Source organism: Kryptolebias marmoratus, linkage group LG19, assembly GCF_001649575.2.
Source record: "Kryptolebias marmoratus isolate JLee-2015 linkage group LG19, ASM164957v2, whole genome shotgun sequence".
Classification (NCBI taxonomy): domain Eukaryota; kingdom Metazoa; phylum Chordata; class Actinopteri; order Cyprinodontiformes; family Rivulidae; genus Kryptolebias; species Kryptolebias marmoratus.
Window position 1 is genome coordinate 14,689,472 of NC_051448.1, and position 25,138 is coordinate 14,714,609.

Genomic DNA, 25,138 nt, shown 5'->3' on the forward strand with positions numbered 1-25,138 from the left:
CAAATTATACACCAGAGCATGTTGCTCAATCAAGGATAGTGAGTTAGTCACAGAATATACAGAAAATGTGGAAAAAAAAAAAACCAAAAAAACGTGTCTCTCACTGCTTTAGGGTTATTTTAAATGGGCTTCTCCTAAAAAACCCAGACTGCAGAGCAGTCTTATTAACTTGGCAGTCAGGGAGTGAAAGACACAGGTGTGGGGTTACCATGGTGATCATCATGCGCCACTGGGAGCAGCTTTCTTTTGATCATCTTTCCCTTCTTATGCAGTTTGTAGCTCCAAACGTAAGCAGATGATGTTGGGCAGTGGCTGCAAAGTTTTTTTTTTTACAGTTTCTGCAACGGACTCATCACATTGACAGTCAAGGATAAAAAGCGCAGCCAATAAATGACTCGTAGGACGTTGGTTAGGATGAAAATATAAAACTCACATGTTCTCTTTATTTGCTATATATAGATAGATGTACATCACTGGAGATTTTGGATCAAAGCACGCACAGTAAGCTCATGAATGTTAGGAGCAACACATGTCCGGAGGTGAACGAACAGAACAGATGATTGTTGGATTACAAAGATAAAACAAACAAAAAAAAAAAACTATCCAAGTTCTAGTCGGTTTCTAAATGTAAAGAGTTACATGTGTTGAACTTTGTGCCACATACCAACCGTCTGCAGTCACTAATAACCTCTGAATTCTGTACACAGGGGTTCTCTTTGTACAAAATATGAAATCTACCATTTATTAATAGATAAAACATAAAAGTACATTATATGTACAACGAAGCTGTTTAGTATGAGACGTATACTAAAGGACACTTGCAATAATAACTCTTGTCAAAGAGAAAGAAAACAAAAGCTTGTGTGTAATGAAAAGAGCTCCAAAGAAGCCAGTATTAAAGCCGCTTTGAGAACAAAAGTCACCGACAGGACACGATGAGATGATTACTGATGGGATGGAATCAGCCTTCATCCATTAAATCCGGAGCGAGGGTGCGAGCGGAGGCGGGTCGGGTTTTGGTTCAAGTCTTTGGTGACTGTTGTTCTTTGAAAAACAAACGGGGAAAGAATGGAACAGAGTGGGATCTCAGTTTAATTTACAGTTTGAACATTCGGTTGCAACACTGACGAAGAGGTTCTGCAGGCGGAGGAGGAGTAAAAACCACAACAACAGGAACCTGCAAGCATCCAGACGCAGCTCGAACAGGCGCTCCAATTACGAGCCCAAATGGCTTTTTTTTTTTTTTTTTTTAACTCATGAGGAGACGGGGGCGCAGGTTCGAGCGATAAGGTTCGACTCGAAGGTGGAATGGGACAGCGGAGGAAAAAGCAACGATTGTGGTGGCGAGCGCTTCACGCAGGCGATGTGCTGGGAGGTGACCCCTCCCACACACGCACACACACATAAACAAACAAACACACACACAGACAGCATCACGGATTTCAACTCTGCTCTACTGTTTTTCAGTTGTTTCTATTTTTTGTTTTTGTTTTTTGTTTTTTTTCAAGTTTTATCAGGAAGTGCTTAACTGCTGAACTGGGTTGGGGGAGGGGGGGGAGACGGCACCGCCTGCTGGAAAAATCAGCGAGGCAGGTGCTGGGGTCCGAGTGGACTGAGGTGTGCCAAGAATACATTTAAACACGTCTGATTTTGTTTTTGTTGTGTTTTTTTTCTTTTTAGAAGCAAATATAGTTTTCTAACCATCTGGCATCTTGATTCGTGCTTACATGCCCATCGAACTACAAAAGGCACTGTGAAAAGAAAGGCTTCGAACTCAACATCCCTCTTCTGTGAAGCAATCCAATCTCTGCCCAAACGTTTTAGGAACAAAAACGCCGCCGTCGTCAGTAAACTGTTCCGCTTGTGTCAAACGGGTAAATTCAACAGGAGCCACGTTCTCTGCTGAACCCCTCCTAAAAAAAAAGCCTTGCATGAATGAAAATGACTCCTCCTGAAAGCTAAATTAAAACCCTACAACGACTGGATGCAAATGAGAAACTAAAAGGAAATCCCATTCATGTAACTGTTGCAGCAAACAGGTCACACACACGCGCGCGTGCACGCAAACACACGCCGTGGCCAACCTGTGCTAACAGACTGCCCACGCAGTTAACAAGAATTGCTTTCAAAAGAGGAGCTAATTAATGAAAGATGTTGGCACCAAACTACGTAGGAGCAAAGACATCTGAGAGGGAAAAAAAAAAAAGAAATCTGGACATTTATCTGTTTGCTAATGCATCTGTGCTGTATTGATTTCAAGCTAAAGCTGTCTTTCTAAACGACCAGCCAGTCCTCACAGAAAAATAAAATCATAGCAAGCAACACAGTAGTTTTACAGAAATCTGAAACGAGCTCCTAATATACTATGTAGGGAAAAATATAAACAGCTGTCTTGTTCAAATGTTATGAGAAAAATAGCTAATATTAAATATTTATTTATATTTATAAACAACTGACTTGTTTCACCGACTAATGTTCTTGTTTTTGAAATTATTAAACCAAAGATGTCCTTCGTTGAGGTTACCATAAGGGGCTCGTATCATTCTTACAAGCACCTGACATCTATAGAGAAGAGGCAAGAGGATCAGACGGCTCACACACAGAACAAGAACACCTGAGAAGAATGACCACAAGGGGGCAGCACTGTACCCCGACAAAAAAATAAATACAAACACAAAGTGAGGAGACGAAAAAAAAAAAAAAAAAAGAGGAAAAACTGGGGAGAAACAGGATAAAAGCTCTTCTTGGGTAAAAGTTCAGGAAGTGGTGTGTGTTGTCATGCGAGAGCGTCCAGCATCGCAGCCGTCTCTGCAATCAGGAGGGGCAGAACAAGACGGGGGCGCTGCTCGTTCCAAAAGAAATAAAAAAACAGAAAAACTCTAATCGAGCCTAAATGTGGAGCTTTAGACATTTTCAGCGTCAGGCCGTGCTGGGACTGTTCTGTTCGTGTGTTGTGCTGGGCTGCACCGAGATACCAGATGCTCGGTGGTTGTGCTGGCCCTCCGTGGGCCTGTGGTTCCCTCTGTGGATGCCGCCGCCGCTGCTGGTTTACGGAGGATCTGCGGTGGTCTCTTAGTGGCTGTCGTGTGTCGTCAGCATTTCGTCAGCTCTTCGGTGCAACTCCAAGGCCGTGACGGTGGAGATGTCTCTCGGGAGCTCTGATTTCCTCCTCATTAAAGGGCGTTCTCGTCGTTGGTCTTTCTGGATCTGCGCACAAAAACGGAGGGATCGGTAGGCTCAACGCTGAATCGGCTCCCAGAGACGGCCAACAGTCTCACATCTACTGCTGTAACAGCACCACACAGCCGGCTCATGCTCAAAGCTAAATTGTCTTTGCTTTGTAAAGATTACATTTCATGATAATAATTTATTTTTCAGTCTGTTTGAATAATTCAAATCTTGACAGAGGAAGTTCTTTATGGTGAAGGAACTGGATTGCTCCTGTATTTAACAACATGTGTCCAGGGTTCCGACACATTTTCCATTTTGAAATTCCAGACTAACTTCTCTGTTTATTTCCTTTGACATCAGAACGTGTGAATTTCCTGCAAACATCTGTGCGGTGATCGATCTGTGCTAATAACAAGGTAAAAGTCTTCTTCGATATACAACAATGATCATTTAGTAAAACTGTGTTTCCATTTATTGTTCAATTAAAAAAGCTTTATATGTTTAAGGGCTAGACGACCATATCTTTATACTTGCAGTAATCAATAGTTGATTATCTTAATTTTATCCTTTATTATTAGGTAACACTGACTGGACGGTGAGACATATTTCTGAAACTATTTTGGTCTTTTTAGTTGGACTTTTACAACCATGCTACGCTGCACACTGACCTGTAAGGCTTCCTCCTCTACCGTTTTCTTCAACAAGTTGACGTCTTCTAGGAGCGGCCCATCTGTCTCCATGTCCACCGGACCGCCTGATTCTGGAGGGTCAATGTAGACCAGAAACTGCACCGAAAGAGGAGAAGGGCAAGTTACCAGGAGCCGTAATATAACCTGGATCTCAGTGGTAGTCCAGTCTACTTATTTATGGTCTAAAAGTTTAAAGTTGTTTTTTATTTACTTTAATATGCGAGTAAACTTGAATAAATACAATCACTGACATTTGTTTCTACGATCTTCCACATAGAGGAAGAAAACACCTGCATCTTAAAACGTTCTTTTTTAAAAAATTCCTATAAGATCAGCTGAAGCACTTGTTAGACCACCAACTAGTGAAACTATGGAGCAAGGTTTACAGTTTCTACCAGTGAGAAGTCCCTAAAACAGGCTGGGTTTTAGTTCCCTTCGCTCACCTGTGGGTTCGACTTTGCTAGATTCTCAATCTTCAGCCACGCATCTTCTCTCTCCTTCCATTTGCTTTTCTCTCTTAACACCAAAACAAAACAAGACCTCATCACATCCAAAGCATTTCCAGTGTGACGCAGAGGTTCGGCTTATCTTCTCTTATGTTCTCAGTGACACTGTTAGAAGAGCAAAATGAACACAGCAGCACAGGAAGACAAAGATGTGACGACTTACTTGCTTTTCTCTGCTTTGAACTGCTGGGTGCAGTCATCAAACAGCTTCTGATTCATCTCCATGAAGAGTTTCAGGGCATTATAGATCAAACCGTGGATCGTCCTGTGGACACATAAAGATTCCTGTGGCTCACTTGTTTTCCTACATTTAGGCAGCTGTGACACTCGCGGAGGGACGCGCGCGGGGAAGACTCGACGCGGACTCACTTGTTCCAGTGGGTCTTGGAGTTGCGGTAAAGGGACGGGAACATGATGGGCAGGATCTTTGCTGCGTTGTCACTGATCAGGCTCATGATGTACTCGTTGTTCCAGTAGTACAGAGCCCGCTCAGCCACCTAACAACGTTTGTTAAATAGATATAAAAAAAGAAACTATTTAAAACAGCTGAACCAAACGGTCTCAAACGTCCATAAAAGTCAACTAAAAGGAGGTTCGGACCTGAAAGTGCGGGCTCGACACGCACTTGGCTAGCTGTCGGAAAAGGGGCTCCATTACTTTGACGAACTCTGAAGGCTCGATGACATCCAGTATCTCCTCCAGCTCGTTGAGGAACATCACTTCCTTCGGACTGTGGGTCTTTGGCCAATACTTTAACAAAGCCATAACCGTCTGCACACACACACACACACACACACAAGCAGGGACAATGGTTGGTTAGAATGCAAAAAATAAATAACTAAAACAGCCACAGTAGAGAACACATTTGGAAAAAAATACAACAGTTATTGATTTTTTTTTCATTAAATTGACACGACACCATTTATTCCTTACATTCAAGCCAACTAAAAATAAGAAACTTTCCTTTCATTCAGCTGTTAACAAGCTCAGTACCCTGCATCTTGTTTTTGTCTCGCTGTCATCTCCCACTTCCATTAAACCAATTCCCATACTGTAGTGTCCCATAGCAAGACATAATAGACTTATCCAGAGCAAACAGGATGTTTGAGAGTAATTCAATCGTGAGAATAAATGATAAAAACCGGAATCATGAGGTGAGTCTTACCGGTTCTGTGAGGGTGCTATCCTTCTCTAGGAACTGAACCACACAGTAGGCCAACTGGAAAACAAACACACATTTCTTTTGCTGCTTCTAACACCCAGACGTTCGAAAATCTTGTTTAGTGCTGGAGAGAGCGGATTGCACGGCGACAAAAGGACTTACCTGTGGGTGATACACGCTGAGAGACTTGACTTTGTGTAAAGGCAGCAGGACTTTCAGTAAGAAAATTTTGTGCTCTTCTTTTAGTGGTAATGCAAATCCATTGATTATGCTGGAAGAATAAAGACGGGGATTATCAACCGCTCGATGGAGCGGCGGCAAACCCCGCAGTCGCCGCACAAACGTCGGCTACCGGTAGGGCGGCTCGTCTAAAAACAGATGTCTCACCTGCCGAGTATTTCCAGTAATTCTGCTATCCCGTTGTGATGCTCGGTCTCATAAATGAACCTAAAAGAAAAAGATGAGATTTAAAAAAATATATTAAAAAAAAAATCATGAAATGCAAATTACTTAAGAGCTAAAAAGTGCTCACAGTCTAGTTCGAATATATACTCACGCATAAAATATGTTATTAATTTGTTTCCTAATGTACGCTCGCAGGCCCAGGAACTTGCCGTAGATGCGATGCAGAGTGGTCTTTAAAAAATCTCTTTCCCTTGGGTCTTCACTATCAAACAGTTCCAGAAGCTACAAGGGGGGGAAAAAAAAACATGTTTGGAAACAACTCTAACACTCGATCACGCACACAAACGTGAACCGGAGTGCTCACCTGCATTACAAACTTCTGGTCGATATACTTTTTGGCAATGTTCGGTTGAAAGTCGGGCGACTCCAAGAACCGTAGGAAAAACTCGTAGACGAGCTGTGGAAGAACAGCGACAGTTAAACAACTTGACCGCTGAGCTGCTTTCTTTAAAGCCACGTCTGATTGTTGTTTGTAATATTTTGTAACTGCGTACTTGTAGGTGTGGCCACGCCGCCTCTAGCGTTGGCTCGTCTTCTTCTGGGTCAAACTCGGCCCCGGTGGGGTTGGAAGATGGCGGCAACGTCCTAAACATATTCACAGCAAACTTGGGAACAGAGAACAACAGATTCAGTATGCAACAGAACGTCTCATAAATCAGAAACCAGCTGCACACTTCTGAAAACAAACGAGCCTCCGTCTGACAGATTATTTCCTTCGCCTTAACAAAAAGCAACCCCAACAGAAATCAATAATGCTTATTAACCTCCAACATCCATTTCCCTGCATTTTATGCTATACTTTCACTTTTGCTTGAAGCCTTTGGCTCTAAAGGTTCTGTGTTCAACCAGTGACTGATTACATTCAAAACACATCAGGGGCCAGAAACGATGAACATGAATTCAGACTTCTCAAATACATCAGCCACAGCACACGCCTAGCAAAAAAGAAATGGCTGCTCACACAACACAACGAGGCTAGCGAAACGCCAACAGGTTATGGGAGAAATAAACAAAATAATGAAATCAAAGAGTGAGTTATGAAAAACGGCAGAGTTCATAACTTCAGAGCAATAAGGTTTCTTAGTCTCACTATCCAGACAGTACATTGAGAAAGTTTCTCTCTCACTGCTGCGTTGCTGTTCTTATCAGCACAAACAGAGCAACTAAAAGATAAGATGCTTTTATTGTCACTGTGTAGTAACACGACGAAACTGCAGATGCCTATCACAATAGGGTTAATACAGGAAAAAGTTTAAGAAAAGGCACCACACGTTAAAAATACACCTTTAAAAAAAAGAACTGGACTTTAAATTAACATTGACTACAACCATCAAGGCAGATGGGTCGTATTGATATTATATACAGATGCAGAATAGTTAATACTGATGTCATATATGAGGTAGGGAGGGTATACATGACATTCAGTAGCAGTGCAAGTGTGTTTGGTTACAGTTAGGGTTTATAGCCATTATGAGAGGTTATTTAGAGACTGGAAGGCTTTTGGAAATAAACTGTTCAGCAGTCAGGTAGTGCATGTTTTTAGCGCCCTATCCTGTTTTCTTGAGGGCAGAAGCTGAAATAAAGAATGACCAGGATGGGAAGTGTCCTTGGTGATGTTCTTGGCTTTGTATGGTAGGTGTTTGTAACGCCACTGAGTGAGGGAGGAGGTGAACTGATGATTTTTTTTGGTGCAGTTCTGATAACCCTCTGAAGCTCTCCGGCCTGCTCCCATACACCCAGTGTGCCATGCTGATTGTCGAGTTACCTAAAGGTCTGCCAGGATCAACCGTTGCACTGAACACCAGGTGTCGAACACAAGGTCCAACCATTTATACGGGGTTAACATGAGAATAAACTCTCCATTGCCATAAAGTGTCAGACTCCAGACTTTGATGATAAAAGCCATTAGAGGACTTCAAAGAGTCCTCACCTTTAAGGGGCTCAGAAAAAAAGAGGGAGGCTGCCAGGAAGAAGAGTGCATCTCTGTGCTGATTTGGCAGCTCGGTCGCATTTTCAGCTGCACTGATCAAATGGAGCTTCAACAAGGAGGGATATTTGCACCTTGATCGTCTGCAGTTTACAATGTGGCACTGAGCCGGGGGTCTGATTAACATCAAAGGCTTTTTAATTTGGCTTGCGAAAAACAAATCTGGCAGCGCGAGCACATCCAGACCACAGCCTCTGAAGAGAACACGTGTGGTTAACACAGTAGGAGCAGAACGACAACAGTGGAAATAAATGAACAGATTGAAGATGTGAATTGAAGATAAACTGTGTAATTGAGGAACGACAAGTCAGGAAAAAAAAAAAACTCAATCATCGCAGTTCTGGTCATTTAAATATTTAAATTAAGGTTTTCTAAAAATTCAAACTGAGGTCAGTGATTAACTTTAGTTTGAGAAACCTTCATTTGAGGCAGTAATTGCTTGTAAATATTAGAAGATTTATCAAATAATTAGTGGTAATGTCTATTTCTCTTAAAACACCCAAAATAAAACTAAAGGCTGCTTCAGAACCAAATGATCTGCTTTGAAAGTTTTGGTTTCTTTTGAAAGGTATCAACAATTTTTCCTAAGAAGAAACACACTAAATGTTACTGCGGCTGAGTTACAAATGTTTCAACACACATTAAACCTATTTTTTATGTCAGTCTAAATGTTTATTGTAAACACAGGTCTCTAAATGACTGTAGCTGCGAGCCACTGTTTATGGGGCTTCCCGATTGCACTCAGAAGTCAGATTTCTCAAGTTCTGAGTCAGAAAAATCAACTAGAGTTTCCCTGTAAGTCAGAACTCCAACTTGGAAAGTCTGAGGTTTCTTGCCAAAATCAAATATGGCTGCTTCCACAAAGTGGTGTTATCTGCAATTACACTTTTTATTTGCACTTCTGTCCATCTGTATTTCATTAAATCTGTCGCAAACATCGTACACAACATAAGTTTGTTCTCCAAAACCTCCTGTTGGCTGTCGGAACTTGTGGATAAGATCGGTTAGCTCTGACTGATCACTGTAACACTCAGTCAAGAGCTGAAGGCACCAACTTTGTTTCAAAAATGTCTGTGAGCAAACCAGATTTAGAGGGGAGAAAAATGCAGAAGATGAGGCAGACCTGCAGGCTAAATGTTGGTACAAATTTTGAGCCAAACAATTTTAAGGGAGCTGGATTGTAAGGACCCTTTGTCAGATGGGGGAAAACAAAACATGTGACAACGTGATGGCAAGAGTGCTTCAAGTATCGATATAATAAGACCTCTGTATTATTGAGATCCAGAAAGCAAAACTTTAAATTTAACTAGTAAATATGGGACTCACGCACACAAAATTAGAAAAAAAAAACAAATCTCAGTGTAAACGAGGTGGAAAACAAAACAGGAACAACAATGTTCTGATACAGAAAAGGACTTTTAGTTTTCCCAGAAACCGAAACTCGTGATGGCTAGCCGAGTACAGCACCTTGACATCACGAGTACTTCTATCATCACACCACATGTGGATCAGAGAAAATGAGAAAAACTGTCACCCAGAACACATTTCTCTCGTTTGGTTTTCTGTCCCGAGCACGTTTCCAAGTCGTTGGTTTGAACACTGACCATATGAACCACTTCTGGGTAGATGGGCTCGGTGATGACGTTCCTGTTGTGGGTGATGTACTCCACCATCTCGCTCAGCGCGGCTCGCTTCACCTCCTTCCATTTTAGGTCGCTCAGAGGGTCTGAGACGAAATCGAAGAGGACGCAGCACTGACGCAGCTTCTGGATGAACAGCTGCTCCTGCTCTGCGGGGGGGACGTCTAGGAAACGAGAAACGGACAAAAGGTGGGGGAATAAACACGTCTGCAATTTCCTATTTCCGTTCGACTTTAATCTGCGAAGAACTGGACCAAAGCATCTGCACCAAACAGAGCATATATCAGATATTAGGACAACAGGATGACATCGATATAATTACAATGCATCAGAGAAGCCATGCCTTGCTAAAAGAGGTTTATATCTAAAGAGTTTGACACGCAAATCAGCATATGACTACAAGAAATTATTTGTGTTAATTTAATTAAATTTAAATTTCATTTCAGTTAAAAATTGCCGGTACATTTTCTGTAACATATATATTTTATGAAAGCACTTTTTTTTAAAATTTGATTTCCGTCACGGTTGTTGAAGTTGTGACTTTCATGCTGCCCTGCTAATTATTGCCAAAATGTAAATGGGAATGCTAAATAAAACATTTAGCATTTCAAAGACAGCGCGAGCGCTACATCAATGATGCAGAGGCTCGAAATCAGCCCCAAGGAATATGAAGCCCCACCTGCCTCATAATGAGTGCCCGTTTAAAAATGATAATAATAATAATAAAAAATAAACTCTTCAAAGTTTTTGCACCCACGGCTCCACGCACCGAGCAGACCTCCACTCTGCACAGATGTTTTAATAATGACCAAAATGGGGCTTAAACAAATCGAAAATTAGTATAATTAATAAACACTGAAACCAACTGCTCAAGACAATATAGATCAACTATAATCAACTGCATTTATTACAAAACAGTTCATGTCAACTCAAACAACATAAGAAAATTAACAATTTAAAGTTTGTTTAACATAATAAAGATTTTCAATCAACTTTCAGATTCAGAGGGGATTAAGCAAAGTTTTAGGTCCACAAAATCCTTTTGTTTTACATTTTAAATAGTTCAGTCTGAACCTTGTTAATGTAAAAATAATAATATAGTTCAGATGTCTGATTGTACTGTTATTTTTACAGACCTGCTCTGTCACATCTGACAGCACACAGTGAGACATGACCTCGTGCATCTGTACACAAAGTGGGTAAATAACATCTGATCCCAAAAAGGTTTTAAGGTACACATTAACCAGCTAGGTGTGAATGCACTCAATGAGGACTGTCCACTCGCAGTCGAATCACACGGGATGGATTAGAAACAACAAATCTGAACAGCCTCATGAGAGCTAGGTCCTAAAGCCACAAACATGGTCCTCCATTGTTACTTTGTTTTAGGGTAGCTGCAATGTGTCTTCTCCACCCTGCTCCAGTAAAAGACTCAGGAAGTGGAGCGCTGCACCAAGTTCAACTAGCAGCTTTTTTTAAAGGGACCAGGTACAGTATCATTACTATAATCAGTGTATACTGCACGAAACAACCAGCAGCAGACAGCCTGGTGTGTCCATGTGAGGAACATTATGATTTCCATTTTGGTCCTATGTTAACAGATTACAACACCTGCATGATCCACTGATACAGGTGTCTCAGCCGTGTGCAATCTGGTAATTTGATGTGTTGCTTTTCTTTAACTCATGAAGTAAATGTCAAGTTAAAAGCCACACATCATACTGATTTTACTGATTGTACTGATCTCATTTCATCAACAACTCACATTTCACCACAGTTTCAGTGTGTCTAGGACCTTATTGTTTGTTACAAATCATGCATTCTAACTTTTTGCAACTGTATGTGAGATGGTCAACGAACAAAACTCTGTTTGAGGTTCAGAAGTATAAAGATGAGGGGGTTGACAGACAGCAGGCAGCAGAGGCTGTACAGGAAGGTCGGAGGTGTGAATACGAGTTGTCCCAGTGCAATTCAGAAGGGACTTGTTTGGCGCAGGTCACACTGCATGACGCTGACAGCTCTGTCAATTCAGAAAGAGCTATTTTGCTTCCATCAATTTTCACTAGAGGCATGCGGTTTATGACACAAACAGCTACCCTCTCAAACACAGCAAATTAACCTCAGTGGGTATGACTCACAAGCTGAAATGTCATGAAGCCAAAAGGAAAACGTTCATTCATTTTCATCCAACATGGGGGTTAGTGATATAAAACGTCGCTTTGAGAAACTTGCCAGCATTAATTAGCTTGTCGCTGCCTGTCATTAACGAGTCGGCCTCCCCTTAACGAGCTCTGTATGTACCGTGTGTCACCATGGCGACTGCAGGCAGACGGGACTTTGGACCAGGGGCGACCACCGGTAATCAGAGATGCGTGTGGGTAACTGTTACTCTCACACTGAAATCGCACACTGCTAATTTGCTGATCAGCTGCAGCCAAGAGACGTGTCAGCCCAATCGACTGAACGAAGAGAACTAAAATGGATTCAAGAGAAAACTCAACTGTAATCATTTAACAGGTTTCAAAGAAAAAAAACAAGTGTTATCTGGTATTCTTTTACATTAATATGTTTTAGGAACCACATCTATAACCTGAGGGGGAACCAGCACAGGTGGAAAGAGCTTAAGACAAACAAAAATATTAAAACCTAAGGCCTGCAGCTTTCAAGATGCAGTGTTTCTTTGCTGTTCTACAAATTACTGTAATAAATAACGATTACATGGAATTCCTGAAGAACGGCATGTATCCAAACTATCTAATCAGTCCTCGCAATGAGCAAAAAAGTATCAGGTAGGACCACCTGTCGTAGGAATATTTGTGTTGTCTTTCCTCATACTGAGATTAACAAATGTCTTTTTTTTTTTTTAAAGTCACAATTACAGAACATGCATACAAACATTAGCAACTGTAGTGACAGGACTTAATAATTCACTAAATCCAAATAAAGTTACAACATTACTTAATAAGAAACAAAAACTGGTTTTAAAAACAAAAAATGTATGATGTGCCATGAGCACAAGACAGGGAAGCATTTGGTCGGGCTGCAACAATTACGCAGTTTTTTTAAAACAATAATTATAAAAAATTACATGATTACCAGTTTCATTGCACTATTAATCCACAGTGGAAAACAGACTGGAAATTAAACGCCTAGAATTATTTTGAAGGAAAGCATATTGCCCACCTCTTGATGATTCTCACACACCAAATGGAAGCTCAAAGTCTGTAAAACTGACTGAGTTGTAACCATTTTGTGTTTTTCAAGATCATTTGGTTGTGGCAGCCATTTTTAAATAGGTAGACATCAAAACTTAATCAACTATAAATGTACATCCAATGATTACTTTCTGAGAGTTTCATTAAAGTTTGTCCAGTGGTTCATGAGAAACTTTGCTAACAGACAAACACATTAACATCTGTTGTCACCTTTCAGCAGCGGGTGATAAATGTGATTTTTTCTAGTTTTCTCCAGATGTTTTCATACAGGTGAGAAAAGATGAGCATAGTCACACCAACTGTAAACCTGTGAGACCTTTTACTGGATACTTTGTTTGGTATAATACATCAGAACTAGAATTTATGGAAACACAAAAATATTTGTATCTGTTCAGACAAACTGTAGTGACTAATCGACGTCAAAAACTGCTGGTTTGCAATAAACAGGATCCAGTTAACCACACTACGGAGCAAAAGGTTAGCAATCTGTTTCACCTCGGAGCTCTGGAAACCACATCTGTGGAAACTACTTCAGTAATCTGGGTTTTTGTTTCTTTATTAGGCTTCTGTTAAACGCGCTGCACCGTAACAACTGCAAGTTGTTTTTTCTTTTTGAGAAGCCCGTGGTTTTCCAGAAAGGCACCTGTCTGATGTCAAACTGAAGCACACCGATCAAGCAGGTTTTTAGCTCGCTTGTCTGTAACACGATCGATCAGTCGCTCAGTTATTCTTTGTTTGCCAGTCGTTCTTATATACAAGTTAATAAACAATAAAATCACAGCTAACTTATTGAGGTGAAGCTCCTTACTGTGAGGTAAAGAAGAAAAACTTTATTGCACTTTATGCCAGATGCATATGCATGCAAACAGCAGCAAAACAGAGCAGCCTTTGCATGAAAAAAATAGTGAGTAATAATCTATTTTACCAGGTAAAACACTATCTTACCTAAACAAAACTTTTATTCAAGAAGTTGACTGTAATATGAAGAAATGCTAAGCTATTTTAGGATCGGTACAAATGTATCCCAAGGGTTTGTGCTTCTTACTACAAAGCTAAAACACGGGTTCATCTCCATACCGCCCCTGTCTCCCAGCTCCTGTTACACAACGGCACTAGGGTTTCTGAACAGGCCTAAAATATTAAGAGACGTGCTGTGCGACTGCAGACTTCACACACAGGCATCTCTGTGTGGATGGGAATGTAACCTTTACTCTTCTAAAGACTCCAGCGTGCACACAGGAAGTCAGTCATGAACACAGACTGCTCCTGAGTACAACACTTAGATGCAACTCTGCCTGCAGCTGAGTGTGTGTTGAACATAAGAAGCGAAGTGTTTGACGCTGGTTAAATGCTAAAAAATTAAAAGAATGAAAACTAGAAGAGGTCACAACTACGGTAATTTTAACTGTAAGTGATTAGGGAAATATTGGCTACTATCCGTTTCTGTTTTATAAGTTTAATCCAACAAACATGGAAGCTAACAGCCCCACTAGAGATCCAGCAACAACAAACTGCAGTTAAACCTTAGTGTGGGAAACGACATCAAACACCCAAACACTGCACAACAGATGCACAATCTGACAACAAACTCTGACCTCACTTCCTACATACGACATCAATAGTAAAGATGGGAGAGGGAAGACAAAAAAACAAACTATCAGTCATTATTTGCCCTCTTACTGCCCCTGACGAACTAAAACAAGCCAAGAAACGTCTTTTCCTGAGTGACATAAACACAATCACCTGCTTCCTTTTACCAAATGCTCTCACACATGTATAAAGACCGAGACATTAAAAGCTGTCACTGTTTATAAATCATGTGACAGAGGCAGGTTTTATTTCATAGTCTAAGTTAGCAGCTGCTAAATGACAACATGCCAGCCTCCCCTTGACACACACACATCCAGAACAGCAGAAGAGGCAAATCTCCTATTCTCACCTCTAAAATGCATTAGAGCCACAGGCTGGAAGGGCCCGTTAGAGCCCGGTGTATCCAGAACCATCTCACTGGCGGGGTTAGTACATGCCAACATCAGTGAGTCTGAGGCAGCAGACGGGGGGGAGAAGAGGGAAGCCCGGGCTAAGGCGACGAGCCTGCCTCCATTTTAGCACGAACGCCGAGCAGAAAATGAAGCTCCCCTGCTGCTGGAAGGAACCAGCTAGTTAGTGATGTCATCTCCCCCAGCGGCCGCCCGGTTGGCTGACTGCAGTCACGTGACCGGGTTGTCAGCATAAACAAACACGAGAGACGGGATTGGCTGGTGGAGTGAAGGGAAAGGGGCGGGCCAGAGCAGCTCGACCTGTCAACAGTTTCAGAGCACAAACTACAGATTTAAGACTACTTTTTTCATCTATAGTTATAGAATAAAATAATAAACATATCTAAAATAAAGGCTGCTTGTAAATCCCATACAAGAAATTAAATGTGCAAACTGATTTCTTTTTTGATCTAACTTTACACAAAAAGCTAAGTCACCAAATTAAAATGCAACACTTAAATCAAATAAATATTGTTTAATACATTAAAATTATCTGATCAAAAGCACTGAGGGGGAAAAAAGCAAAGAGGAATTTTAGTCTGAATAGTTGTTGGTTCAATGAACAATCTGCTCAACCACTTCATACTCTTCATACATATGTATCATTTCGATGCTGTTTGTTTTAGAAGAAGAAATGACTCTTCAGAAGCAGAGCCTGAAGCCCAGGTGTATGTGACCGAGAAACAGGAAGACAGGAAGTTTCATTTCAACCAACACAGGATGTGCATGTGCAGTTCGCAGCGCTGGAGACAAAACCCTGCACTGTAACACTGTGCAGGAAAAGGGCAGGTCTACAATGATGCAGACAGGCTCAGGGCTGGGTTTTTTTTTAAGCATACTCACAAACAGACAAGCTGACAGAAACTGCATCAGCAAATCGACTAAAGCCAACGCAGTTCTTGAAGCGTACTTAAAAACGTAGTCATCTTCGAAACCTCATTAAACAACAGGCGTGACCCCACACATCACTCTACGACTGTGTCAACATTCCTCAATATGCACCAGAGGTGTTGTCACAGGCAGATTGCTGCACACACACGTTTTAGGCACAGGGATGCAGCTAAGAGATCTGCCTCTGCGTCAATGCGATCAGGCCAAATGCAGCGAGAGGAGAATCATTTTAATCATTCACACAAGAAACTGCAACTTCAGAGTTTTAATTTTTTGTTTTACATAAACAAACAAAAAAAAAGACTAACTCTTTACAATAAGAAATTAGCTTTAAAAAGAACGTATCCATTTCCTGGTAACTCGGGCACATTTTCTGTTCTTTAGAAGTACTGTGAATGCTCTCCGAATTAAATAAGTGCCAAGTAATTTTGACTTGACCCATCATTGAACCAGCAACCCCATTGTAAATTCAGCTTGACTGACCACACTGCACGCAGTGACAAAGTCACACAGCCACACACACGTATGTCTGTCACCAGAGTGAACAAAAGAGAACGCCATGAGTCAAAGAAGAACAAAACCAAAATGTGTCAAACGACCAAAATCCTTAACATGTTCAAAATGCTTAAACCAGGGGCATTTGAAGTGCAGGCCGCGGGCCATCGGCAGCCATTAGAGTGGTTTTGTGAGGCGATTTAAAAATGGTGTCATTTTGACATGCAGGTTTTAATGCAGATGGACACTTTTTTCAAAAAATTTAGGGCAATAGTTTTATCATTTTTAGGTTTAACAGAAAACAAGGGTAAAAAAAATCTAAAAATGTGCAGTATTAAGTACAATTCAAGTCTGGCATCTTGAATTAAACCCCATTTATTATTTTTATTCCAATTTCATGGTGAAAAGGACCAGCTGTCACCAAAAAAGTGGACTTTTGGGTCAGCATTCAGAAACCTTGGCTAAATATAGAAAGCATTCTCGAAGAAGTGCTGTAGAAGGAAACTGGCCTTCAACAAGAGAATATAAAGTGGGTGTGATTTACAAACAATTCAATCAACCTTACTTGTGTCCCTTTTAACCTAACTGTCTACAAATCCGCTTCAGAAAGTGCCACCTATGCACTTTTTCAAACCGAGAGCCAACAAAATTTGCACTTCAAGGTCTACCGGCAGGCCACACTGCCCCTTTTTAGCCACTGTTTGAGAGAAAGTGACTCATATCACACTTTGGTTCCTAAAAATACACTCCCATGTCATTTCCAAGCACGAGAAAACAAAGAACGATAGACGCAACAAATCAAAGGAATTGAATGCTTCTCTTTTAATAACCGAGGTGCTTTTAACGTTTCTATTTACACTGATTTACTCCTTTTTCAACAATAATTCGTTGACTTGTGTAATTTCACTAAACTGTTGTGTGCTTACATTGTTGAAAAATATTTCTATTTTTTAAATTATTTATACGTTTAAAAAAAATTTAAAAATTCACAATTCTGTGGACCATGAGTACCTTTCAAAAAGTTTGGAAACCTTTAGTTTAAACCCAGAAAATACACCAGATTGATCTCCTACACCAGTTTTTTATGTGGTGGAAAGTAAAACATCCGAGATAAAGTAAGATACAGTAGAAAGTTCACTTTTACTTAGACCAGTATTATGAAGGACTTAGATTTAAAATGACATTTCCAAATAATTTTTAAATGCTGCATCTCTGTAACAGATAGGATTTTATAATAATGTCATAATTTATCTATACCTAAAGTTATTTGTCACGTAAAAAAAAAATATATATATATTATGGCTTTTAAAGCGATTTCATAAGCACACAAAAAAAAGATAAATTGTTATTTGTTGCTAAAAAGGTCTCTTTAATTCTAGCTGATAAAATCTATAAACATGATTTAAATTTTATAAAATGAGGTCAAGGAGTTTCCCCCAAACAAAGTGGTTTTTGTTTTTAGGTCAAAGATGTTCTCTGGCTTTAGTTACCTGAGCTCATCTGTAAATGTCTTGCAGGCTCCATGGCAGCTTGTTTCAGCTTCTTCCCATGAGCCTCTGCTGCTGTGGAGGTGCCTGGGGTGAGTTTAAGTGGGGATGTCACATTCGGCATTAAAACCCAACAGGCTTTCGGTTTTACAGACACTGATTTTATTACACAGCCTTAAGCCTATAAGCCAGCCGTGCTTGTTTGTTAGGAAGTTAGACGACTTTAGGTTTTAAAGCAGATCTCACAAAAAAGGAAAAAGTTTGCATCTGAACATGAGATCTAATTACAAAGAGCTCAAACTTATAGTTTAGCTGAATCCAGTTTATACATAGAAAAGGCTTTCTGAGTCGTCCTGTTTTTGTGCTAACCTGTTAGCAGGCCATAGGACAACACATCTAAAGGCGACACCAAACATGTTAATTCTCTCCAACAAGTGCCATGCATTCGTCAGATGTGAGCTTTTTGTTGGGTCTGAGCTGCCTCTAGGTGTAAATCGCAGGTGAAGGCATCATGAGCCGGTTCAGAATGGGACGCGTGTCCTTGCTCGCACAGGTTTAACTCATTGATAACAGATGAAGGAGCCTAAAATACACAGACGAGTGGCTCTTTTGCAGGCCTGCTGATCTGCGATGTCACGATTCTTTGGATGTGCTTAAGGCTCGGATCTATTTAGAGAAACGGACCGATCAACACAGCTGAGAACACTGAGGGGTTTTCTTTGGAACGGTGGTTGGACTTAATGTTTCCCGTAAGCAGTTACCAGTGTCCAGAACATCGCTCCATCCAGATTCTAGATGGGATTACTCCAACACAAAGCAATGTATTCAAACTAGTGATAAGTTCATCTATAAAGTGAGCATGAAGTTCTGATTCTCTGGTGAAATGACAGCAGGAGGACTACATGTGTAAAAATACAATAATACAGATCAGCAGGCCTGCAATAATATAATATCAGTCCACGTTAACACAGAAATGTCATCTTTTAACCAGAAGGTGGCAGCAAACCAACGCATGCAGAAAAATTCCAGCCCTAAAGGAGAACACTAAAAGAAACAAAAACTGTCCTCATGTGCTTTTTGAGCAAAGCACTGAAATTAGACCAAGAAAGGGACACTTCCAGGTTAGTTATCTGTAACTCGCTACAGTCAGGTGGTTCTAACAAAACACAAACGTCCTGTTTTGTGTATTTCAACTTGCTAAAACCTAAACAGAGACAAATCCCACCAATAACAGACAGCGTTTTAGATGTTGCCCAACTGAGTATAGAAGCTGAAACAGTGTGTCTTATGGTCACACAGATTTGGGGTGAGTTTATGTGAAAAGGGACACTTCTGGCAGGTGTGTCTTTGCAGGACGAGCACATGGACAGGTTTCCATCAGAAGGTGGGGAGCATGCTTGGAATAAAAAGCAGGCCGAGCGAGGAGCCTGTTTAGATAGAACCAAATGATAACATCTTTCAGGCCGCTCTGGGATTATGTTTTGCTGAATTCTATCAAAGCTCACATTGAGATGTTAAAAAAGAAATTAAGTTATGCTTATTGGTTTTGTGACAGAGCACACGAGGAACAGCTAACGGACGCAAAAATAAAATTTACTTTAATGGAAGTCAACTCCCTGGAGGAATTCAGATTTTGGGTTCTTACCAAATGAACAGACTAAATTGTACATACTAACAAACAAATAACAACTACTACAATTGTTAATACTAACTTTTATCTATCAGACAAGTCTCTGCACAGACCCATTTAGGAAGTATTTGTTACATGAAACACTGTCCTTAATTGTTGCTGTTTTCGTCCTACATATCTACTGAAAAAAAAAAACTAAAACTGATTTATATTTATTTGTACCTCATCAAGACTCAAAGCCTTGCTGTGACTCTTTCACTGTTTATCAGCAACATGAAAACATCGCTGGGAAAGACCGGGAACTGAACAGTTGTGTGTATTCATGCATACATAAACACAAACACACACAGACAATATGCCCAAAGGCCGTATGGCACCGTCCACTCCTTACTTTTCCAGCTGGTGCTAGGCCACCACTGAGCGGGGATATTGCAGTACATATCAATACATATCTTTACAGTTTCGGGAGAAAATAAATAAGTAAATTTTAAAAAAAAGGAATGGTGGTGGAGTTAGCAGACGTTTTCTTATCAAGTCAGTATCAACACTGAAACACAGAGAACACAGAATTAAATCTTTATCACCCGGATTACTTCTAAATATAGAAACTTGGGTTAAATCCAGCACAAAATCCATGCCGGGTATGTCCTCTGTTTGTTTCCACGTATTGCGTAACATCATGCCGAGCTTAGTATTAAAGTCGGGATGATGCAGAAGGGACGGTTATGAACATGTAAGAGGGGAAAGAATGAGTAATAACGACGCGCTTAGCTGTTTGTGAGGCTTGGACTAATCTTTGCAAATAACATATATATTAAATACAAACAACTACCCGCCGAAAGGAAAATTCTTTATGATGTTCAACTATTTTTGGCCACTTTTCAAAAGCCATTGGAGGAACATAAAACACCTGAATTTTGAAGCTAAAACTTGAACATATGGAGCCCCATACGGTGTAATAAAGCCAGGGGGATTTGGGGTTGTTGCACAGGTAAATACCTTTGAAAGCTGGCAGTTTCTGCAGCTCCCTGTTGTTGCTCAAACTGAAGCGGGAGGAGCTCTGCCTCTTGTCCTTTTTGACAGGTGTCTGAGAACCTGGCTGCTTCCCCTTTAGCAGCTGAGTGGTGGGAGGAACGCTGTTGTTCGTCTTCCTGTTTGAACTCTGCTGAGACGAGAGGAAAAACCCGCGTTAGTTACGCGGGACTAAATGCAAACGAACAGAGGTGGACAATGTGTGAAAGTGGAAAGTCTACTGCATGTAGCCAGTAATGAGTAAAACCTGAAACTGAGCTGACATTTGTTATAAATTGGATTTTTTTTAATTCTGCTACAAAGACTATTTGAGTTCGGAAGCCAAAGCGGAAACGTCGGTTTGATTTTCTATTTTAACATTTCACCTATTTGCTTCACTGTTATACCAACACAACAAATGAAGCCTTCCTACACATTACATAAACATCATTTACAGTAAAGCATTGCTTTGTAAAGCATATGGGGGCTGGTGGCAACAGCTTGCAGCACAATCATTTTAATATGGCATAAGTTTGTGTATTAATCGATCAGCTCAGACACAAACAGAAAGAGTTTGGTGAAATTATTAGCTTGAGAACATATTTTCCAGTGGGTCATAAACATATAAATAAATAATAAAAAAAAGAGAAATAGAAACATGGCTCAGAAAATAACATTTTAAATAAAACATTCAGCCTAGTCAGGCTGAATCTGCTCTGAAAGAGCAGATGTTTAGGCATTTTTACTGACAGCTGTGCATTTCTATTTTAGAAACAGGTGTCGGTGCATCCCTGACTATTCGAAAGAGATCTTCTTGTTTCAGCTGTTCCTTTTCAGGGGCAGACACAGCGAGTCATCCTCCTCCATCTAACTCTGTCTTCTGCGTCATCTGTCCTCACTCCAGCTACCTCCATGTCCTCTCTAATTGCATCCATATATCTCCTCTTTGTCCTTTTTCCTGGCAGCTGCATCTCTAACGTCCTTCTACCAATATACCCACTGTCCCTCCTCTGCACATGTCCAAACCATCTCAGTCTGGCTTCAACCTGTGTTGTACCTCTGATGACCTCATTCCTAATCCTGTCCATCCTCGTCCCTCCCAAGGAGAACCTCAACATCTTCAGCTCTGCCACTTCCAGTTCTGTCTCCTGTCTTTTTGTCAGTCCCACTGTCTCCAAACCATACAACATAGATGCCCTTCACCTCCTGGACAGTCGACCCTAAGTACTTGAAGTCCTGCACCTGTGTAACCTCTGCTCCTCGTAGTCTCACTGTTCCTCTTGGCTACCTCTGATGCACACACATATACTGTCTTGCTACAGATGACTTTCATTACTTGTCTTTTAAGTGCATACCATCACCTCTCTAAGTTCTCTTCCACCTGTTCCCTGTTCTCACCACAGATCACAATGTCGTCAGCAAACATCATAATCCACGGGGATTCCTGCCTGACCTCATCTGTTAGTCTGTCCATCACCAGAGCAAACAAGAAGGGGCTCAGAGCCGATCCTTAATGCAGTCCCACCTCCACCTAAAAGCTATCTGTCACTCCTACAGCACACCTCACCACTGTCCTGCTGTCCTCATACATATCCTGTACCAGTCTAACATACTTCTCTGCCACTCCAGATGTCCAAATTCAACACCACAGCTCCTCCCTCAGCACTCTGTCGTAGGCTTTTTCTAAATCTACAAAAACACAACAAAGTTCTTTCTGACCCTCTCTATACTTCTCTATCAGCATCCTCAAAGCAAAGATGGTGTCTGTGGTGCTCTTCTACGGCATAAAACCATCCTGCTGCTCACAGATAGTCACCTCTTGTCCAAGTCTAGCTTCTACAACTCTCTCCCAGATCTTCATCGAGTGGCTCATCAACTTAATTTCCCTGTAGTTTCTACAACTCTGTGCATCAACTATCCAAAGTACATAACCCAAGTTTTATTTTACTCTGTAAACGCACAATAAGTCCACCAAGATGTTTTGAAAAAGAAAAACTTTCAGGTCTGTGAAAAATAGTTATATCTCTGTAATAATTTAGTAATGTTTAGATAGTGCTCGCATTAGTTAGAATTTTTTAAATGCTTTTTTTAACAACAACAAAAAAGAGATAACTCAGTAACAATTTTTAAACCAAAGCGCATACGTTATAAGTGTGATATATGACTAACATAATAATCCACTACAGAAGCCTGTGCTATAGCAAACAAAACAGAACTTTTAGCTGACTGAAATGTGGGCCAAAGGTACTTTTTTTCAGCTGTGACCCAATCCAGATGTAGGAAAAAGTCAAAGGCAAGTCAGAACAAACTACTATTTTTATCTGATTTATTGTACCCCAACATGCCACATAAACTGATGCAACAAAATCTGTGACAAGCGGGTCCTAAAAGGTCACGTTCAAGGCTGCCAAATATCAACATTTTGCCTATGGATAAAAATTTTAATATAAAAAAATGCAAACAAACAGTATTTGTAAGGACTTTGGATATTTATTGAAAACAAATTAAGAGTCACTCTTTAACAAATCAACAGCCCAGAAACTGAGTTCTGATGAAGTCAGCTGATTAACTCGTGTTCTTATCTCACATATTCGAGTTTTCATCATACTATCTCCAAACAGGGCGAGAACCCAGAAGCACTTTATTCTGTGTCCCTCCGCTCATTAATTAAACATCCCGATGCATCACAGCGCAATGCATTCACAATTAAATTTCATTAACGTTTTCTTTCATGATTCTCCTGATGGTAGCTAACACCCAAACAATAAAATAAATCAGATTTAAACTTGTAACTCTGGAATAAACACCCTACAGCAAGGCTTCTACCAAGTTGGACTGAGTCATTAACATTTTAACTTGATGTAAAGACTCGCCAATGCTTTTAAAATTGTAATTGTACTTTCTTTCATTATTATGCTAAATCCTTCTTCAGACATTTCAAAAATATTGCACATCAGAGCTGTGATCACAACACAGCGATGCTGTGAAATTGTGGTATTTTGGTTATCAGACTGTCAGAGTCTTGTAGCAGCCCGAGCCTATTTATAACACGAGATTATAACTGTAACAATACGTCATAAACAGAAGACAGCAATAGATCTAATTATGGTCTGAGTTTTGGCTTATTCTTGGTATGGGAATGCAAGAAAAACTTGCTTTCATATTGGTGGTGGTGGTGAGGGGGAAACTGCTTGCTATGCAGCACAACTTCAGAATTAAACATGCCTTCCTCGCACATCTGAGTTTTAGCAGGTATAAAGGCCTTATCTTTTTAATCTGATTCAACCATAGCGCTGCCCAGTTTCGCGCAGGGACAATTTACTGTCAGAGGAATTTGAACTTCCAGATTAACAGTGCTCTGATTTACCTCATGTTCTGAATTCTCCTGTCCCCCTCCCTTCCCTTTGCCAGACTTGGAAGACTCCTGGAACAAGAAAGAAAGATGCAGTCGGGTGATTTGCAGCGAATAAGCTGACACAAGCAGACCCCCTGCGAAAGTTGCGCGAATGCCAAATGGGGTATATCTGCGATTCATAATGTATGAACACACCGTTTAGTCCGCAGACGCAAGCTCGCTATCGAGATTTGTTCTTCAGACACACAGCTTGTATGTTAAAAGTAAAAGGTACTGCCAGTAAATAACACAATAAAACAAAAGGGGAAGCCCGGCCATTAAAAGCACAGGGCATCTCTCTTCAGGCTAACGGTTCTGTATTTTTAATAAAGCAGCGCGACACGCCAAGTGCTAATATATTGATAGCGGCTAGCTTGCCGCTTGGCTAACCGTTAATATGATGAAACACACAGCTAGCAGATAAAAACCTCTTCAAATGCGCTCGGTTTACCAATAAATCCACTAGATTTCCCCTCATGAAAAGCTCATTTGCTACTGGGTCGCAGCTGCCCGGCAATGCTCGAACTCACCTTGTCTTTCTTAGGTTTGTTCGGCATTTTACTACCTTAGCCGCCCTTGCTCTCTTCTCTACAACCAAAACCTTGGCAACTCTCGGGGCAGCACACTACAAGGCGGTTCAGGCTGCACCCGCTCTGTGATTGGCTGCCGTCGGTCAGCTGACTCCCCGTGTGGCCGATACAAGTATGGGTGCGCCCCCTCTCGGTAGAGACGAGAAAAGCAGACCGTTTCAGATCAAACTTTTTTTTTTTCAAATTTAATTGGCCATATTTTTATTAAGTCAATCTTGTCACTTGTCACAACTAGTTCAGCAACAACAATATTAATAATGATTTGAAATTAAGTGTAAAAGTTCACAAAATCTCAAATTCTTTTGAGTCATATTAAGATATTCTAAAATGTCTATAGTATTTTTTAATACAATTACTACCCCTCTTTTGGTTGAGCAACACATTTTAGAAATTTTAAAGTTTGGTGGAGCATTATTTGGCTCATGTACCCTTGTTGCTCTGTTGGATTATTGTCATGTAGTGTAGTTTTAGTCTCAAATCTGGTTTTACTCTCAACTACAAATACCTTATGCAATTATTTTATTTTTCAGCGGCCAAATCAACTTCGTGCTTTCCATCTCAATAGATACATATGGCTTTTCATAGTAGGACAATGCATTTGTGCAATAAACCATAATTACTGACACAGCTGATGCTATCTAGTTGAAAAGAATAGTGAAAAAAGGGCAAAGCAGAAATTACTATCAATAATTTGACCAGTTCCTCTGCAAGTACAGAACTCTTCCGTTTCATTCTGTTCCCACACGGCTGTTGTTGCGCCTCGTAA

At 40.6% G+C, this 25,138-nt stretch overlaps 1 protein-coding gene across 3 annotated transcripts; it reads right to left on the minus strand.

Moving 5' to 3' along the window:
* Positions 1–409: 409 nt before the first annotated feature.
* On the minus strand, positions 410–24,405 carry ppp2r5cb (protein phosphatase 2, regulatory subunit B', gamma b). Of its 3 annotated transcripts, none has more exons than XM_017409244.3 (16): positions 24,313–24,405; positions 23,756–23,812; positions 20,377–20,539; positions 9,585–9,784; positions 6,488–6,598; positions 6,298–6,390; positions 6,085–6,215; positions 5,916–5,975; positions 5,691–5,799; positions 5,532–5,585; positions 4,967–5,137; positions 4,736–4,863; positions 4,530–4,631; positions 4,304–4,376; positions 3,840–3,956; positions 410–3,207 (listed from the first exon to the last, which is right to left on the minus strand). In XM_017409244.3, the coding sequence occupies exons 1-16, from the start codon at positions 24,337–24,339 to the stop codon at positions 3,073–3,075; spliced, it is 1,731 nt and encodes a 576-aa protein (XP_017264733.1). In that variant the 5' UTR covers positions 24,340–24,405; the 3' UTR covers positions 410–3,072. The 3 variants fall into 3 exon arrangements, with proteins under 3 accessions (XP_017264733.1, XP_017264732.1, XP_017264734.1); XM_017409243.3 differs by having other exon boundaries at positions 20,377–20,542; XM_017409245.3 differs by lacking the exons at positions 20,377–20,539; positions 23,756–23,812; positions 24,313–24,405 and adding an exon at positions 14,775–14,976.
* Between the last annotated feature and the right edge of the window lie 733 nt (positions 24,406–25,138).

Coding starts and splice junctions, on each gene's coding strand:
- ppp2r5cb (XM_017409243.3), bottom strand. CDS start 24,339: ATGCCGAACAAACCTAAGAAAGACAAG. Junction 20,543..23,755: donor AGGAGAATTCAGAACATGAG/GTAAATCAGAGC, acceptor CTCTCGTCTCAG/CAGAGTTCAAACAGGAAGAC. Junction 4,864..4,966: donor TGTCGAGCCCGCACTTTCAG/GTCCGAACCTCC, acceptor AAACGTTGTTAG/GTGGCTGAGCGGGCTCTGTA.